The 19,968-nt window shown below is 46.1% G+C and overlaps 1 protein-coding gene across 2 annotated transcripts in view; it reads right to left on the minus strand.

Moving 5' to 3' along the window:
* Positions 1-679: 679 nt before the first annotated feature.
* DEPDC1B (DEP domain containing 1B) overlaps positions 680-19,968 on the minus strand; it is a 330,019-nt gene continuing 310,730 nt past the window's right edge. For both annotated transcript variants that reach the window (XM_078675128.1, XM_078675129.1), the window contains one exon: positions 680-7,740. In XM_078675128.1, coding sequence (XP_078531254.1) covers positions 7,579-7,740 — 162 coding nt within the window. In that variant the 3' untranslated portion in view covers positions 680-7,578. The remainder of the gene's footprint in view (positions 7,741-19,968) is intronic.

A 19,968-nucleotide genomic window follows, 5' to 3' on the forward strand; every position in this document is an offset into this window, starting at 1 on the left:
CTTCTATTTGTTTGAGGCTTCCTGTGACATTGAGTTGTTTGCTAGAGTTTTACAGCCGTATTTTCAAACCTGGCACGAGAAGAGGGATTTGGGCCAGTATTGTACATATGAATGATGTCTTCCCCTCGTGACCATTCTGTGCTCCTTTGAGGGGAAGATTCGGACACCTGCACATTAGTCAAGTTTTTGCTGAGTGTTAACACTTTATGTAGCTTGGCCACATTGCATTGAGAGAAATTGTTATATCTACTAGTAGATTTGACATTAATTTTAGTTCTTTCAACTCGCCGTTTTCTAGCAAGAACCAGGGTCACTTGAAAAGACAATTGCCTTTTAAGTTTGGCTTTGCTTCTTGCTGTGTTGCATTATGCGCTATTTGGACTTTAGGCTACCAACGTGCTGTGTTTTTACTTTTAACACAAATTACCATACCAGGCGAATGTATAATTAATTATCTTGCAGGCCAGAGGCACGCATTGATGGGTTGCCATTGACTGGCCCACGCCCTCCTAAAGAGACAGATGCTACATGACAAGTCTATCAGAGGAACGAGGAACATTCACACATCACAAGAAGAGCAGCAAAACAGTCATATAAAACATGTTTGATTGTGGAATAAAGGTGGCAAAGTGAACTTTAATAAAAGACAACACAGAAATAAGCGAGCCAAATAAAGGTGGCACATGCTAAACAGTGTCAAAATGTAATAGGATTTCTTGCAATTATTTACACGATATTCATTTATTTACATGATTAATAAAAAATATTCTACCACGGCAGTATTTGCAGCACGAGTTTAAGGCATATTTACAACACATCTTCCATAAAGTATTTCACAAGATGCACAATGAGAACAATCGCTCGCATCAAGCATTTATTTATAGCCTTAGACATTTGAAAATTAATTAAACTACGTTTGATGGCGAACTACAACAGCGTTACTGCCTGCAGCATTATTTCACAAACAAAATAAGCCCCATTTAAAGAACATCATAAAAACTAATGTTAATGTTGCACAGATTATATATTCCTTTCTTTAACGGTCAACATATTTTATTAGCATTTTCTTTCATTAGAACGGCAAATGCAAATGACATCTGTGAAAGTTTCAAATGTTAATAAGGCAACTGTTTATTATGAACAACGTTCTTTCTTCTAAGCCATCTGTAAACTCGCTTTAAATTAACAATGTGCGGATATCGGAACTAATAATGGAACAGGTGGACTTTTCCTTAATACCAAGTGACGGTTTGCTTTGAACATACGTTTCTGGTAACCAAATTTCAAATTTAAAAGCATAAATAAGATCTTGTAGACTTGCTGATATCAACCACTAGCGTAAAAATGTTTATGAATGGTTTACACTCTGAAAAACACGGACCACGCCGTATATGAAGTTGGCGCTTCCGGCGTTGTTACACTAACTAGCACGCTTAGCCAGTAAGGTGCGTGCGTTGTTACAGTACTGGAGCACAGCTGCAGCCCTCGCGCACCACACCAAGCCCTCCCCACACTGGACATACTCCACCTACCCACCTCAACACCCACTCTTGCACGCTCACAATGGCTCCCACACGAAGCTAAAGCGCCAAGATGCCCCGTCCGTGGGAGCTGCGCACCATACACAAACCAGAAAATTCAACGTCACATTTATTCTCACAAGTGCTTTCATTTTCAGCATTTTGTGTTTGCATTACAATGTTAGCCTTTAACATAAAGGCTCCTAAATAAAATATTGTCTCAACAGTTCACATTCCCTACAATAAAACAGCAGAAACGGTACAGAGACGGCCCAGAATATTAATAATAATCGCTTACACGCTGACCCAGGACTATAACTAAGGGGTTATGATCGCTGAATGCGCTAAATTGTATTTCAAACCCCAAAAGCTCCCGTTTCATAATATGGGATACAACAATAAAATCAATAAATGATTCACATCCTCTTCCTTTATAAGTTGGGTTTATACACCCTTCATCATCTCCATTTGTTAAATCCATGGTGTGTTGGCGGTCATACCTTTCCAGGACCTTATTGAGCTCTTTTCCCTCAACAGTTCAAATTCCCTACAATAAAACAGCAGAAACGGTACAGAGACGGCCCAGAATATTAATAATACTCGCTTGCAAGCTGACAAACTCGCTTATCTAGAAACATTAAAATATGTGCAGGAGGGTCGCATGTTTGAAACAGACCAACAGAAAGACGCTCTTGAGGCCCAAGAACACGTGCCCCGCGCATAGGTTACCAGACCTCAAACAGAGCAAACTGTCCTCAGGGGCAGAAGGTCTTTAGGAGTGGATACCCGCAATCATGCAACACAGGACAGCAACACAAACCTGGTGACAGGAACCACTGCACAGCTACAGCCACAATATTTACCAATCCAATTGTGCATTCGGCGTTGTCAAGGCGGATGCGGTAATGTGCGCTATAGTGGCGGAAATAGCTCAGGCATGTCACCCAGCTTCTATAATGAGGGACTTTTACTAATACATCGCTCTACAATTATTCCTTTGAACGCATGTTTAAACAACTCTAGGAGTGAAAGAGTCGTAAACCCACACAAACATCACAGGCAAGTTTGCAGCCGCTTTTGTTTTTCAGTAAGCATTGCTAAGTTTTACATTTTAATGCTCTGGTTTGCAAGTAGTTCAGTGGCCCACCTTCTACTCATTATTTTCTGTATTATGGCCAATAATGTACTCCTCTGGTAAACGCTGAATGCAACCAGCCTCCTAAAATGCCGAAATTAAAATGCGAGGGTGAATGGTTTCACATTTGTATGACATATGTAGCCTGCCAAGTACTGAATACAAACATGTGCAGAAAATAAACAAGGAATGGGCAAGTAACAACAATAATACTATTAAACATGTCTACAGCAGTTTCCAGCCTGATCACCTTCTTCCATGTGAACAAGACTGCTTTCCAGCAAGTGAAAATAGCCAGTTAGGAGCGAGCCACAGGAGCCGGGTTTTCGTTTTTGGAACATTTAGAAATATCGAGCCAAATGAATATATAAATATTCAACTAAAACGTTATAGAGGGTAAATAAAATGCTGTACGTAATACTATCCCGTATCTATTCAGAGCATTGAGACATACTGCCACCTTGTGGATGTCACTAGGAGAGCAAACTAGGGAAGAGAATCATATGCGTACAATACCGATCACCCTTATATGATGCTCTTTATTTATTAAGGTAAGAATCCGTAACTTTTTAATTTCAGATACTTACATTGCACATCAGAGTTGTTCGCCGTGGCTATTTTTAAAGCAGCTAATTACTTTCCTCGGCAGCTGGAATATAAATGCCATTATTGACACCCGAGACTGGAGACAAAGTTACCCAGATAGTTTGCTTACAAGATTTTAAGGATTTGAAGAGAAGTTAGCCTGAACAGTTCTAACAATGCGGAAACTGCATTCAGTACAGGAATTTCTCACAAGTGTAAACAGGTGTCACGTGTGTACGAGGCGCTACACGTCTCAGTTTTGGAAACAGGCATAAGTAAGTACCCTTCGACTGCTTCTTTATAACAGAGGCAGAGCTGTCGCTATCGCCTTACACACCGAGGCGTGTAAGGCACAGGCTCCCATTCTTTCTACCGTCCCTGCCAAAAGCTAGCTGGGTCCAGGGCCCAAAGCTTCCTGTGCCCTGGGCAACTGCCCTAGGACCACCTCTCAGCAAAGGGGGCAGCTTCGGCTCAAGATGGCGGATTATCTATAACCCGGTAGAGAAAAACGCTCCTTTGACGGCCAGATCTGGCACAGCTCTTCCTCCTTTAACATTCGAACGGATCCTTTTCTCATACCCTCGCCTCTGTCGTGCTCCCAGAAGTGCCTTGAAGTGATGTACGGGTACCAAGCACTACACAACATCAACCCTGCGGAACAGTACACTCAATGAGGTTTACTAAGATGAAATCAGGATCGCTCTATCTGCAAAGCAGCACAGGGACCTGAAACACATGATTACAAGCACAAAGGATGGGTGGAACGTGCAAGACCTGACCCGCAAGCCCTCGGGCAATGTTTACAGACCGAGACTTCCAACTCCGCTCAGAAGCCTAGAAATCGACGAAAGAAGCACTATATAAAAGGCGCATAATCGAAGACCTCCTAATTCACCCAAGAAGATTGCTTTTGTAATGAGTTTCTCCTGGAGCACACAGCACTGCGAAACATCAAGGCAGGATTACGGCGCTAGGAGTGATAGCTTCAGGAACGAAGCAAAGACAAACTCGTCTTGCAATTGCTTGATTGCTCCAACTTGTGGGGAACTTTTAAGAAGAATGGAAGGACGCACACATGAACCAACAGAGTGCTGCAAGGCGCCTGCACCTGTCCAGCCAACGTGGGTAGGAGGCATTGGTCGTGAGCAAGACACGTGCAAGATCCCCGCCTGCGCCCTGGGTTCACCTTCACTACACAAACACCATAGAACCCGTCTTCCACAATACCTGCTCCGCCAGCCGGTCTGCTACCAGAGGGATGACCCAAGTGTCAACTAGCTGCATATTTAGATAGCCAACCTGCACAAAAGGACAGATGCCCCGCTGACGCAGCTCCACAACAACTTACCACGAGTCATTGAAATAGGCTTCCCACAACGGACTGGGCAGTAGTCAAATCACATGGAAGGTTTATTTTGGCCAACGGAAGCGACGAGACACTGCATTTTCCAATATCCAACTGGAACTTACAAAGAACAAGCAGTTAAGGCAATCCTACACACACCATCACTTTTACACAAGTGGGCGAACCAAACAACCGGTTTCAACGGCTTAAACGATCAAGAAATTCAAAACTGGATACAGAAAATAAACCTGCAGATCAATAGCTCCATATATGTGTTTCATTTAAATCACAAATATGGTTATTATGAGGATCTATATATCTACCAGTTCCTAATAATCACTTCTTCTAGTGTCTTGGGAAATAAAAAACATAGCTGTCCTCTTAACTCGTGACCACCAAATCCCCGAGTCTTCTGGAACTGATATTTTACAAATAAATACATTTATGAAATCGATTTACTACTGTCGTAGGAACACAATTGAAATAGTGAGAATTGCAATTAACTCACACTTAAATTGCAAAACTGTCCCCCAATCGTGATCTTCCTTTAAGATTGTGCCAGCTGCAAGAAAATGACTCCACTGGGTGGAGACAACTGCAAGAAAGTCTCTGCTAGGTGGGGACCGCTGCAAGAAAATGTCTCCGCTGGGTGAAGATCGCGGCAAGAAAATGTCTCCGCTGGGTGAAAGCCTCTGCATGAAAATGTCTCAGTTGGGTGGAGTCCTCTGCATGAAAATGTCTCTGCTGGGTGGAGACTGCTGCAAGAAATATCTCCACTGCCTTCAGCAAACACTCCATTTTAAAATGCCCCTTTAGTCTTGAAATGCCAATTAAGCCTTTGCCCTTCATATTTTCCACGATACACGCCCACAAAGGATCTCAGATGGGAAGAAATATTACACGTCATTGCATCACAGTGCCACAGCTTTTGCCAATACCCTAGGAAGGGAAACTGCGGTTGCTGAACGCTCTGCAGACAAGGATATCCTGTGTGTGCGCGTGTGTGTGTGTGTGGGGGGTGCATTATTTGCATTCAAATTGCAGCTTCCCTACTTTCTCTGGTTTCCTACCTCACACATGGCCCTCGAAGAGCCAGCAAAGAGCAGTCAGTAGGTTACGGAGAATCTCAGCCTCCCTTTTCTAAACAAAGGCCGCACAGATATATATGGGGTGAAACCTGCAGCATCTGCCGGAAGCAGGTCTGTGAGGTAGTAATTTGGTGATCAGGTACAGATCCTCCATGCCCTATGCCCAGAATTTGCAGAGGCCGCCGCACCCCCCCCGCAGGGGGGGGGGGGAGGCTCGAAGGCCGGCGCCATAATCCTCGCGGTGCCACCAGTGGGGAAACTGGTTCTGGGCGCCCAAAAGCGCCCAGGAACCAGCGGAAGCGGGGTGCGCATCAGCCACCCCGACCGGAAGTGACCTTTGACCCGGGCGCCCCCAAGGGCCGCCCAATGGTCAACTTGGCTTTATTCGAACCCCCCAATCGGTAGGGCTCACCTGAGGCCCTATGGGGGTTCAGGAGGATTTAAGCGCCGCCGCCCTCCCAGCAGAAGCACATCGCTTCGAGGAGCTGGGAAGAGCGGCGCGACAACAACAACGACTGAAGCCCACCCACCCACACCTAAGGAGCAGCAAAGTCGCAGTGCTGGAGAAGGGAAGGGGCGTTTACGGAAATCCTACCCTGGTTGGCCAAGGAAACACACCGGCGGGCGGTGTGTAGGAGGATGGCCACTCACTTTTGAATGCCGCACGGCAGGGTGACGTGGCCGCACAAAGGAGGGGAGTAACAGGAGGAGACGGCACTCGCGGCCCAGACCCGGCCGGACGGCAGGGCGCAAATGGTAGCGAGCTGGGGACCTAACTCCGGACAGATAAGATCCCCTCCACGACACGCAGAAGGCGTGGGCAACCAACCACTGGAACACCAATAGACTGACAAGGAACTGGTTTTGTGCAAGTGCCATTTTCGAACTGAGGAGTGCACAAAAGACTGACACCTGTTATCACAAGTTGGTGTCAGAATTTGTAATATGTCTTGTATGATTGATTGGTACAGTTCGCAAATGGAAGATTGCTTAACCAGTTATACTTTTAATATGTCTTTTATGATTAATAAACTGCGGCCAACAACGACCACCACTAAGAACAGTTATTGTTGGCTGACATTATTTCCCAGCTGTGGCAACAACAGGATGCGGGCCGGTAAGTGCCCGGTGTTTGGGTTACCCACGGAATGGGCACGTGCGAGGGTTAAGTCTTATTTTGACAATTTGTACGTGGCTCTTAGTAAGCGAGCCCTCCCCCTCTTCAGAAGAGCTATCGACAGGAGAAGCGGCAGACGAACGAACGAATAGGAAGGCCTCCTCTACGGCACGGCTTCGCTATGCATGCTGGGAATGGAGGGGTGGATGCTGGGTACTGCAGCTATTAAAGAAAGACACTGCTATTGTACTTCAAAGTTAATTACAGTAAATATATTTAGTATTCGAGACCGAACATGCAGACTACAAACCAAAAACATGTAGTAAAGTTAAGAAATGCACTGTAGAAATTAACCAACTATATATATATATACATATATTTTTATCAGAAGTCAAATTGTCCAGGGATTCACTTGTCAAAGCGGTTACCCACGAAAACTAACTTCGTTTTATCCAGTGTAATGAAATTTATGGGACGAACTTGAGTAAAACTAAAGGTAACTAGTTACAAACAATTAAAACATACATCTCTGAAATGATCTTTCAAGAGCATTAAGGCACAAACCCCCAAAGGGTTATTCAAGTAATCTTTTTTAGTTCAATTCTCTTTTACATTTAAACTGTACATGTAACTAAAAATATAATTAGATATTTAAGTATAAAAATACTGATAATGGTTTCTCGTGAACGCTACACACTGTATCAGTCATGTGACTGGTTTCAGTAGTCAATCGTTGCTCAGTTCGGCTACTCGACGTGTCCATGATGTAGGTTACTCGCACGCAGACACTACATTCGGAAACTTCTAGTTCTGTGAAAAGGTTGAAAGGGATTCTTCAGGGTGAAAAACATCAGCTGTGGTTTCGTTTTCACCTTTTCAGGGAAGAGTGCTGCCTCGCTTTCTGGTGTAGGAAGCCGCTTCCTGTAAACCTCAGGGTAGGATTTCTGGAACTGAAAATCACAACAGTGCTCATTAACAGAAATTTTACAGCCTCTAACTTCACTTTTATCACTCAATCAAATTATTTTTCGGTTCAGATCTTTGAGCCATAAAAGTACAGAATAAAATTGTGATAAAAATATATTAAAAACAGCACAGTGCATATCAGAGCAGATTTTAAAGTGGAAATGCAAACTCTTGAGCAGACAATTTCCAAAGCAGACATTGATTTTCGTGCCCGCACTGCAACTTTCAAAAACAGCTTAACATAGTTAAAAATATCCTAGTCTTCAAATTGGAGAAAAGCCTCATTAGATTCTCTGCAATTGCTAAAATGACGGATCTTAATCAAAGGAAGAAGAAAACACTCAGTGTATGCAGGATAAAAACTACAAAAGAATTAAAAGTGCAGCATCGATTGCCCAGATTTCCCTTCACAGGGACAAGGACAGGTGTCTAGGTTGGCTTGGAAGCCTAATGGAAAGTTCAATGAATATTTTATGGTGCCTTCTTTAAGGCGAAACAATAAACTGCGCTCCCAATCACTCGTATTACCAGTCAAATCATTTTGTGGTGAGCCAACTCGTCCCCGATTCCTAGTAAGGTTGTCCGATACTCTTGTTTTTGCTGTCTCCCTTTTCCGGCACATATTCATACCAGTGCGCCTGCAGCCGTTTCTTAGTAACAAGGTGAGGACCCTCAGGATTTTCATATAGTTGGTTAAGGCCAATTTTGCAAAAACAAAATTAGATATATGTTAACCACAGGATTTCCCTCCCATTGTCACATGCAAGGCAATATTTTTTTATATCTTTTGTTAGTGCTCGCTTAGTGTTTTGCCAAATAGCGTACCCAAAACAAAAGGGAGGCCTAGCTCGTTGTGACAAATAAAACTGGAGCTAGAGATCTGTGCTCTTAACACCCTTTCACAGAATCTGTTTTCCGCTATCTGTACTGTGGGACTACTCTCTATCCCCCAGACCTCTGCCTCATAGGTCGCCGCCGGCAGGCATTTTAATCTATAAATCTGCAGTAAGGGGATTAAAACATTCCCCTTCTTAGGGCGTGGCAGGCTAAGTAGCGAGTCTGTGGCTCTGGACAGTTTATTTCTGCTGTTAGCTATATGTGTTTTCCAAGAGCCGCGGTCGTTAAAAGTCAAGCCTAAGTAAGTAAAAGTGCCTGTGCTTGCTAGTCTTTGTTCGCCTGCCTTCAAAGAGTGTGTTTTATATTTCTTGGGGCCGCAAGACATAGTAAAAGATTTGTTAAAATTTGTCTGCAAATCTAATCGTGAATTTATCGAAACCGTTCACCAAGAGAGAGAGAGGGCCCTTGGTGTGCGTGCCATCAACACAGCATCATCTGCATACAGCAGAACGGGTAGCAGCGGAGTTCTAAACAAGGGCACATCGACTAATAGTAGATAAAAAACTGTGGAGGTCATTAATATATAGGATGAATGAAAGGGGAGCTAAAACACAGCCTTGTGTCGTGCCTCTCATCATACAAACATCTTTTGAAACCTCTCCATTGATATTAATCCCAACTCTGGCTTTCATCAGTAACAACTGGGCAGAGAACGGACCCCCTTTTTAGGTCTCGCCTAGACGAAAGCAAAAGCAAAGCTTTTGCTGTCTAGGGCGAGACAACTTATGTTGTCACTTTTGGGGGAATGTGGACAGCAGACTGTCACGCGCTTCTCCTGTCGGAGATTTGACCTCGTGGGCGCGCACGCCCAGCCCGGCGCCGTGCACATCCCCTGCCACAGATTCCCTGAACACACACATGCACACGCAGGCAGGAAGGCGCACACACACAGACAGCCCCCACCCCTCTGCATGCACGCACACACACAGGCGCGCACATGCACACGCAGGCACACACATACAGGCACACAGCCCCCCTTACCTCACCGGAGTCGGACTCGCATTATCTGCAAAGGGAGCCCCGCAGAGCACTCGAGCTCCTCTGCCACTCTACCAAAATGCGGAGCTCTCCCCATAGGCATGGGGGCCCCCGCAGTCTCCCTGCTGGTCTTCACCCGGGCCCCCTCCTGGGACCCGGGACTTCATGCGGCACTTCTCTTCTCCGGGCTCGCGCTCGTCAAAACGAAACTGGAGTGGCGCGCTGCGCAGGCAGCCCCCGCCCTCCCACTCCTCACAGGCCGGTGAAGAGCTGATGGCAGCGCAGGACTGGTTTTAAATCTGAGAATAGTGCACCTAAGAGGACCGACATTGCGCTCGAATTGCAGGTCCTATACAACCGACTTTGTGGTAGGTTGGTGGGATGCGTGTACTTGCTTGATGGTCATGCACAGGACATGATCGTTTTTGGTCTGTGGCAGTCTTTCCTTGTAGCACTTCTGAGCGCAACACAAAGCTATTCTGAGGTACACCCAACGCCTTGAGACCCGTCTGACGGTGGTGGGGGTAGGAGATATTAATGATGTTATTTGCTTGTAACGTAGGGACGGAGACATCAATACACCTGGTTTTCTTTTTGCAATGGAACGCGGAGTACATCGTCTTACAAACTAATTAGCACTATGTTGTGGACAGTTTCAAAAGTTCCGGGGATGTCCGCAGACATTCATTAAACTGTCCACCGCCTGTAGGAAAACGAGAGCCCCAGAGAAGCTCGGGTAATCTAGCGTGCATAGGGTGTTTATTTGGCAAAGGTTCAGTGTGCCCCAATGTTCTGATATTATTTTCGATGGCGGCGTTTGCCAGCTCAGCCATCTGCACACTTCGCCCGAACAACCACAATCAGCGCATTCTGCTCCAGGAAGTGGTGCCGGAAGGCCGGGTAGGTCCCGGTCCCATCCACCACTGAGCAGAGAGACGCCTTGGCCAACTGTGGCTCGCGCGGCAGGTGGGCGGCTGGAAGCCCCCTCTGCCGTCGGGGCTCCCTTTGAATCTGCTGGGTGACGGGCGGCCGGACCCAGGCCATGGCAGCACCCCCGCTTCTGCCTCGTGTGCCAGCTGGGCGCCAGCAGGGTGCAGGCAGGCGAGGAAGGAGGGCGCAGCGGGAATAGCTGGGCGAGGCGGAGCCTAGGTTACAACAGCGAGCGAGAGAGAACTTCATGCTCCGAGCGCATCGTCACAATAAACAGAACTTGAAGCATAGGTACCGTCGTTGTGGTTTCACTTTCACGTACACTTTTGTGACAGTACTGGCGTTAAAATGTTTACATGCCACTTGAATCAGTAAGAAAACACTCAGAGAAATTATGATTTCAGTTTTAGAAAAAAATGTTCCATAATGGTGGCCTTATCGTTCATGGATGGTAAGATTTCGAGGAAAACATGAGGGCTGTAAGGCATATTATCACTTCGGTTTTTAAGCACCAGATCTTTTTTCTCAATAGCTGGTTTTTATATTAACACTATTAGCTGTGTTAGCTCAAAAAACAGTCACACATGCTTCACAACTCAAATATTATTACTGGAGCAGTGGTGCCGTTTTATTAACACTGGTGAATAATTAGTTCACAGCAATAGTTTAATTAGGGTAATAAATACTGATTTGTATACAGCGAATGCAGGCTTCCCTTTAATCCAGAGCATGGGAGAGGTGTGTGGGGGGAGCGGTGAGGGGGGGGGCGTTCACTAATCTGCGTTCTATGCCATAAAATATGCAGCCAGATGAAGCAACTCATCTACAGCTGTCAATAGGAAGATTCACGGGGAAGAGAGGCCAATGTAATGGGAGCTTTGTGTTTCATTAACAGAGTGCTCGCTTACAAGGAGCCCCCACATTACAATCGAAGTAAGCTGTTTGCTCATGATTTGCGAGCCAAACATCAATTGAGTACCTAACATGAGGTTCCGACTCAGCAGCATGACAAGCTGAATGTGGGGGTCCATGATGTTGGAAAGCTGCATACGATTCTCTAAATGGGGCCGCAAAATGTAGGGGCGCATTATTAATGGGGTACTAAATCAGATGTTGTAGTAACAGGCTCAGTGCGTAAGGGCATATCCCTAGTGAACAGTACTCTATCCAGATGGGCACGGGAGTCCAGCATGTGGGTATGCCGTAGTTTGGAAGAGATAAACGAATTAGAAGACACATGGCTGAGAGGCTACAAAACCAGAGTTTGTGAGCGCTAATTCGTTGTAAGTTATTGTATTTCTAATTAAGCATACTAGCTATTAATATTAAAATGATCTACAACTCGCAATAACTTTCAAAATTACCCTTGCCTGTAGTTATTCACAACCCAGGTGTGAAATACAAGTAGGATGAAGGGCGGCAGACACAAACCAGTGCATGAGAAGATTCGACTGTGGACGCGCTTCCACGAGCAGATTCTAGAATGGGAACGCGCTTCCCAAGGACAGCTTTAGCGCGTTCCTTAGCATTTGAGTGGTCCTCGCCGGAAGACCTGCTGGGCGTTAATTGTGAGTGCTCCTGTCTGGAAGACTCTTGAGCAGGCGTCTTACATTTATTTACTTAGTATAGCAACCTCTCTAGGAGACGTGCTTCGGGGTCTGGCGGCATGCTGTGATAATTACTATGCTAATTACTTGCATTGTTGTGATCGTGAGCAGGCTGGGAGGAGGCTCTTACTGGCGGCCACGCATTCATTAGGAATTCAAGTTGCTCAGCAGGCGATAATTAGGGCGCCATATTTTTAGACTTTATTTGCAGTTAGTTTTGTTTACTCAGTATTTCAAATTTTTCTAATGCTCTATATAAACGTGCTGCTAACATTTTTAAACACGGGGATTCTGCGCCATACATTGGAGCCAGTCCCTACTTGAGGATTCTGCGACATACATTGGAGCCACTCCCTACTTGAAGGCGCATACTGCGGTAAGTTCTGTGAACTGTTTACTTTGTTCTTACTATATTATATTTACTTTTATATTTGCTGTATTGTTGATTAACTGTTTAGTTTGTTATTTACTGTCTAATATTTATTTTGATATTTACCCTACTTTATTAAGCTGTTGTGTTTCAGCGCTGTGACCTGAGGCAGCCTGTCCTCTCTGTGACAGCTGTGTGCCGGTATTCTAAGGAGCGCTGGCCCCCCATCGAACTCTGTACCCCCTACGTCACGGGGGTGCAGATTTCGATAGGTTCGGACTATCTGCAACTGTTTCTCCATCGAACTTTTTGTACCACCTGTTCAGCTATGTTTGCACTGTCGTTTCCATTACTTTCAATGGTTGAAATGTTCTGCATTTTAATGCGGCCTTAAAATTGAAAGTACAGCACCACCACATTATCACTCTGCACCACCACATCGTCACTCATCACTACGCCAGCATCACTCACCACCACCACATTATCACTCAGCGCTACCCCAGCATCACTCAGCACCACCACATTTTCACTCTGCACCACCACATTATCACTCTGCACCACCACATTATCACTCTGCACCACCACATTATCACTCTGCACCACCACATTATCACTCTGCACCACCACATTATCACTCTGCACCACGACAGCACCACCACAGCGTCACTCAGCACCAACACAGCCTCACTCAGCACCAACACAGCCTCACTCAGCACCAACACAGCACCACACAGCACCACTCAGCACCACCACATTATCACTCAGCAAAAGTTTAAGCTATTGCTATTATAAATTACAATAACTTTTATTTAAGTATTAATTATTTTAAAAAAAACAGTATAAGCCATTGTTATTTGTAATTGCAATACATCTAAGTCACATAAATAAAACACATATTGCATTACAAATGCTATAGGTGTCATATTTGCGAAAGTTTAAACTCTTGGCATTGTAAATGACAAAGCTATTAATTTTGCTATTTTCAAAACCAGCACAGATATTAAAAAATTTGCCATTTACAATACCAATTGCTCAAAATTTCGTAATGCGAGACCTATTGCATTGCATATGCTTGTTTTAAAAATTGGGACTATGATCGATGTTGACCAAGATTCTGGAATGGGCGCACTGGCACTCAGACTGTATCCACTTCAAGCAATAAACTGCACATGTTAATTCTAAACAATTTCACAGGACAATTGTCAGCAAAGTATAATAAAAAAAAAAAGGTACAATGTACATAAAATATTTTATAAAAGAAAATCCTAAGAGCAAACCTTCCCTCTTCTGCCCCACCCATATAAATCTGTGACCTGAAGCACTGATACTGATGGGGGCAACCCGAAAGGTTCCGGTCAGCCTGGTCATGGCTTGGAACAGGTTTTAAGTAGAACATCCAGAACACAAATGGGGAATAAACGTAGCCATTTAGAAAAAAATCAATACAATTAATTTTACATAGCCTCATACCCCATTTCAGCTTCTTGGAAGCGCAATAAATAAAAAGTTACTATTTAACAAACACAGCTATAGGTAACTGAACAACTACACAATAAGTCTATATCCTAAATATAAGAATTCTAGATAGATTGCAAAAGGACGATCCCGTAATTATTTCCGGACTTTGGTAGGGGACTGTGCAGGGTTGCGTCAGCATGACTGAAGGATGCAAGGCTGAGTTTGCCTGGCTAGGCTTCGAGCTCGCGACGTTAGCATCATTACAGATATGAACGGCGAGCGTTAATCACGAAGACCTCTTGCCAGCATTCGGAAGGTCTGGCACAGACATCGTGCTTGAATCTCTTGAGTTAGATACTGGAAGCACTCCTGATCCAAGCTCCTCGGGTGAAAAACACCATCACAAAGAATTACAAATGTTGACCTCTTTGGACTAGACAGGTATCCGATTCATTTGAACCACAAAGACATCCAAATAATACATTTCCATGAACAGAATGAACAGAAAAAAACAAGTTACTTACCTTCAGTAATGATGCGTCTGTAAGAGACATAGGTTAGTTGTAGATTCGTTACCTTAGAATTTCCCCAAGGCATCAGACTGGATCCCTAGATTTTTCTTTAGGAGCACCCCTGCGCGTCGGAAGGTGGTGTTAGTCGACTCCGAGCCCATTGTCAGTGTCGTGGTCACCGGGATGACGTTGCGGTGCCTACTTAGATGCTGCCCCAAAGCGCTAACGTCAGTTCTGACACGATTTTCCACACCAGAAGCGCATAGCCATGAAAGACACTGACCACTGGTGAGCCACAACTAGGGCTCTGTAAGGGAGTCCCTATCCATAGAAGTCAGTTCGAAGAGCGGAAAGGGTGGGTGGGGCGGTAAGGAAGCTACAACTAACCTAGGTCTCAAGTAAGTATCTTGTTCATCTGAAAGAGACAGTAAGTTGTAGATTCCTTACCTTAGAATAGATACCCCAGCAATACCATCCCCGGAGGAGGGTCAGGGAACCAAGTTTAGAATAAAAAGACCTGGAAGACGGAACGGGCAAAACAGCCATCCTTCCGAACCAGACTGTCCAGGCAGTAATGTCTGGTGAACGTGTGCAGAGATGCCCATGTTGCCGCCTGGCAGATGTCAAGGAGTGGGACTCCACGTGCCAATGCAGTGGTTGCTGTCGTAGCCCTAGTGGAATGAGCACGCAGCCCCACTGGAGGATCCTTCTTTGCTAAAGCATAGCAGATCTTTATGCAAGGGACAACCCATTGAGAGATGGTACGGTTTTGAACAGCCCAGCCTTTCTTGGCACCTACATATCCAATAAAGAGTTGATCATCCACCTGGAAATCTTTAGTGCAGACAAGGTAGAATGATAGCGCACGTTTAGGGTCCAGACGAACAAGTCTCTCCTACTCCTTGGAAGGGTGCGAAGGTGGGAAAAAGGTGGGCAAGGTGATACTGTCCTTCATGAAATGGTGTAACCACTTTAGGAAGGAACAAAGACCCCGTACTAAGCACCACTTTGTCTGGATGTACAGAGGAGAAAGAGGGCCTGGAAGACAAAACTTGCAGTTCACTCACCCTGAAAGCAGAGGTGATGGCCACAAGGAAAGCAGTTTTCAGAGTAAGGAGCTTAAGAGGACATTTATGAAGAGGCTCACAGGGAGCACACATAAGAAATGCTAGAACAAGATTAAAGTCCTTTTGGGGCATTATGAAAGGAGATGGAGAAAATAAGATGAGTAATGCCCTTAAAGAATCTATTTACAATAGGAGACTTGAATAAGGATGGCTGATCTGGCAGCCGAAGAAAAGCAGAGATAGCAGCAAGATAGCCTTTGAGATTGCCTAGATCAGAACCCTACTGGGCCAAAGAAAGTATGTACAAGAGGACCTCTGAAAGAGGGACAGAAAGAGGATCCACAGCTTTTGCTGTGCACCATGCCACAAACATGTTCCATCTACAGACTTCGGGAGTAAGGTCGAATGGTGTTAACGGACGCCGCTCAATCTCCACGCAAGGAGACTAGACAGGTTTGGGTGAAGAACCATCCCCTGCGGTTGCGACAGAAGATCCTCCAGAAGGGGCAGTCTGATCTGAGGATAAATGGCCATGCCCAGGAGACTCGGAGTACCAGACTCTCCATGTCCAGTCCGGAGCAAGAAGAATAACTTGGGTCTGGTCGTGCTTGATCTTCTTAGACACTCTGGGCAGAAGATGTACAGGCGGAAAGGCGTACCGGAGGCCACAGTTCTATTCGCAGAGTGAGTGCCGACTAGGAAACTCCAGTGTGGAATACTGATGACACTGAGTGTTCTCTTCGGTGGCGAACAGATCTAACCAAGGCTCTCCTCATCGCTGAAAGAGACCTTGCACAGCCTCAGAATGAAGACGTGATCGACCAAGCACCGACGGCTGAGTTCATCCGCCCTGGCATTCAGAGAACCCGCCAGGTGTTGAACCACCAGAGTCATGCCCTGATGTTCCAGCCATGTCCAAAAGCGAAGAGCCTCCTGACATAGGGTCAAAGACCACACCCACCCGGTTTGTTGCAGTACCACATGACTGTGGTGTGGTCTGTGAACACCTGCACCACCTTCCCTTTGAGAGAGGGAAGGAATGCCTTCAGTGCCAGTCGGATCACCCAGAGTTCCAGCAGATTAAAATAGAGTCCAGACTCTGCTGGAGACCAGATACCTCTGACCTCCACCTCTACCGATCGTTGCCCCATCCCATCAGTGACACATCTGTCACCACTGTAAGATCTGGTGGGGGGGGGAGGGGGTTGGTTTATTATCCACCACTGCAATTGTTGTGCAGTTCCCTCTGAGATCTAAAGTTAGTTGGAAAGATTCTCCTGATGCTGCGCCCACTGGAACTCCAGGTCCCACTACAGTACCCGCATATGCCACCTAGCATGATCCACCAGCAGGATGCAGGGGGCCATGAGACCCAGCATCCTCAGCTATTCTCACCAAAAGGCTGAAACATCGGTTTTATAGCCCGACAGCCTGGATTCGCTGCTCGGGAGGATAGGCTCGAAACTGCAAGTGTGCCCAAAACCGCTCCGATGAAAGGGAGCGTCTGAGAGGAAGTCAGGTGTGACTTCGGCATGTTTATAGTGAACCCCAGCAAGTGCAAGAGGTCTGCCATAGTCTGGAGGTGGGAGACGACAGACTGGGGAAAACTCAACTTCAGCAGCCAGTTGTCGGGATAAGGGAAGACAGGAACCCATGATCTGCGCAGATGGGCTGCAACCTCCGCCATCACTTTTGTGAACACCCGAAGGGCACCGGTAAGTTCAAAGGGGAGCACAGTGAACTGAAAGTGCTTGTGGTCCACTGTGAACTGTAGATAGCATCTGTGGGCTGGCAAGAGAGGAATATGGAAATAGGCGTCCTGCAAGTCCAATGCCACCATCCTGTCTGCGGGTTAGAGGGCAGACAGACCCTGAGCCAACGTGAGCATTTTGAAATTCTCCTTCTGGAGGAAACGGTTGAGGGCCCTGAGGTGTAGAATAGGATGTAGGCCTTTGTCCTTCTTGGGCACCATAAAGTAGCTGGAATAGCAATCACAAACTGCTTCTGGCGTAGGGACCCTCTCTATAGCTCACTTGGCCAAGATAGCCGAAACTTCCTGGCGGAGAAGAGCCAAATGATCATCCGACATGCGATCGAAAGACAGAGGCATGGATGGAGGGGTAGTCTCGAAGGAGAGAGGATAGCCCTTTTGGACAATTTGCAAAACCCACCTGTCCGACGTGATCGATTGCCAGTCTAGGTGGTGCTAGTGAGGGCGAATCCCGCCTCCCACTTGCCGTTGATGGGCCTGAAACATCTGACTCAGAAGGTTTCGAACCTGCAGCAGGGGAGGAAAGGGTGGGCTGGCCCGCCCGCTGGGTCCCAGACCCGCAATGCTGCTGGGTCCCATGGCCACGCAGTGGCTGGGCAGCTAGTGTGAGCCGGTGGGTAGACTGGCCCAGACGTAGTTAGGTGCCCCTCCGTAGCCTTGAAAGGGACGAAAAGCAGACTGGAGCAGGCAAGAAGGCACAGCGAGGGCCAAAGATCTGGCCGTAGCCAGAGAGTCTTTAAAGTGATCCAGCGCAGAGTCTGCTTTGTCACCAAAAAGACGATGGCCACGAAAGGGCATGTCCATCAAGGTTTACTGGACATTACCCAAAAAGCCAGATGTCCTCAACCAGGCATAGGGGCTAAGGGCTACCGACGTAGCAATCGTTCTGCCCAGTGAGTCGGTGGTTTCCAGTCCACATCTGATCGTGAATTTGGCTGCATCTCTCCCACCTGCCACTGCCTGGGAGAGAACGGCCCGGGCACAGGGGCAGCACCTGTGCAACCATAGCCCAGATGGTATGGGAGTATCTGCCTAAGAGGCAAGCGGTATTCAAGGATCGCAGTGCCAAGCTGGAGGAAGAGAAGGAGTAGTTTCTGTCCTGTAACTCCAGTTCTGTAGTAGGGGGACCTCTGTTATAGTCATAATCTAGTGAATAGTCCCTCTCATGTGCGTGGACCCCGGCAATCAAAAATAATCTCTTAAGCTGTCATAAAACTGCAGAACTGCAAAGACACTTAAGAGATAATTTAAAGACAAATAATGCAGCCTATATCCACAGGCTACACTGTCCAGTACTTTAACTAGAAATTCCACACAAAAAACACACACACACACAACAGCACAGTCTGCCCAGTTTCTCCATAAAGAAACTTGCCTCTACCAGTAAAAGCCTCTGGAATGATAGAGAGGAAGGCATGGACAGACAAGCCCCATAGGCTGCCATTATGTGGCTTAAATAGGATACTGTGCCTTTAAGAGAACCTTCCAGAACTTTCTCCCAGTATCCCAGAATGCATAGCAGGTCCCACTTACTTTCGGTTCTTTTTGAAGGCGTAAAACGCCAGACCTGTAGCATTTCTTACATGAATATCTCTCTCTCTCTCCACCGGGGAGGCGCTTATGACTATAACAGAGATACCCCTACTACAGAACTGGAGTTACAGGACAGAAACTACTCCTTCTGTAGTAGGGGATCTCTGTGTATAGTCATAATCTAGTGAATAGAATGGCAAGCCCATCCCCACACCAAAGCGGCGGTGGAGAAACGAGAAATAACACCACTATTGTGCGAACAGATTTCGCAGCGAAGCCTGCCCAACCTGAGCGTCTGCCCTGGCATCAGTGTCCAGGCAGTAATGCTTAGCAAAGGTATGAACCGACTTCCAAGTGGCCGCCTTGCAGATTTCTGCAATCGGAACATTACGGAGTAATGCTGTCGTGGCAGCTTTGCCCCTGGTGGAATGAGCCTTAGGCTTACCTCCTACGGTCTTATTAGCTTTTTGGTATCATAGCTGTATGCAGGACAATCCACCTCGAGATAGACTGCTTAGAGGTCGCAAGACCTGTCCTGACTGATCCATAACTGATAAATAATTGGTCTGACCTACGAATATCTTTGGTTTTATCCAGATAAAATTTCAACACCCTCCTGACATCCAGGGAATGCAGAGACCTTTCCGCTGGAGATGAAGGATTTTGAAAAAACGTAGGCAAAGTTATGGTCTGGTTGACATGAAAATCAGAAATAACCTTGGGAAGAAATTTAGGATGAGTACGCATAACAACCTTAGCAGCATGAAATACAGTATAAGGTTCTTGGCAACACAACGCCTGAATTTCACTCACCCTGCAGGCCGATGTAACGGCCACGAGGAACGCCGCCTTCCAGGACAGGTGCTGCAACGAAGCCTTATGAATAGGTTCAAAAGGCTCCTTCATCAATTTGGACAGCACCACATTCAATTCCCATGAAGGCGAAGGAAGCCTGACAGGAGGGAATACTTTCTTCAAGCCTTCCAGAAAGTCTTTGATCACAGGGATCTGGAAAAAGGAAGTCTGTGAAGGGCATTTCCTGTAGGCAGTCAATGCAGCTAGATGGACCTTAATGGAATGGACATTAAG

The sequence above is a fragment of the Lissotriton helveticus genome, chromosome 2_1, assembly GCF_964261635.1.
Source record: "Lissotriton helveticus chromosome 2_1, aLisHel1.1, whole genome shotgun sequence".
Lineage (NCBI taxonomy): Eukaryota > Metazoa > Chordata > Amphibia > Caudata > Salamandridae > Lissotriton > Lissotriton helveticus.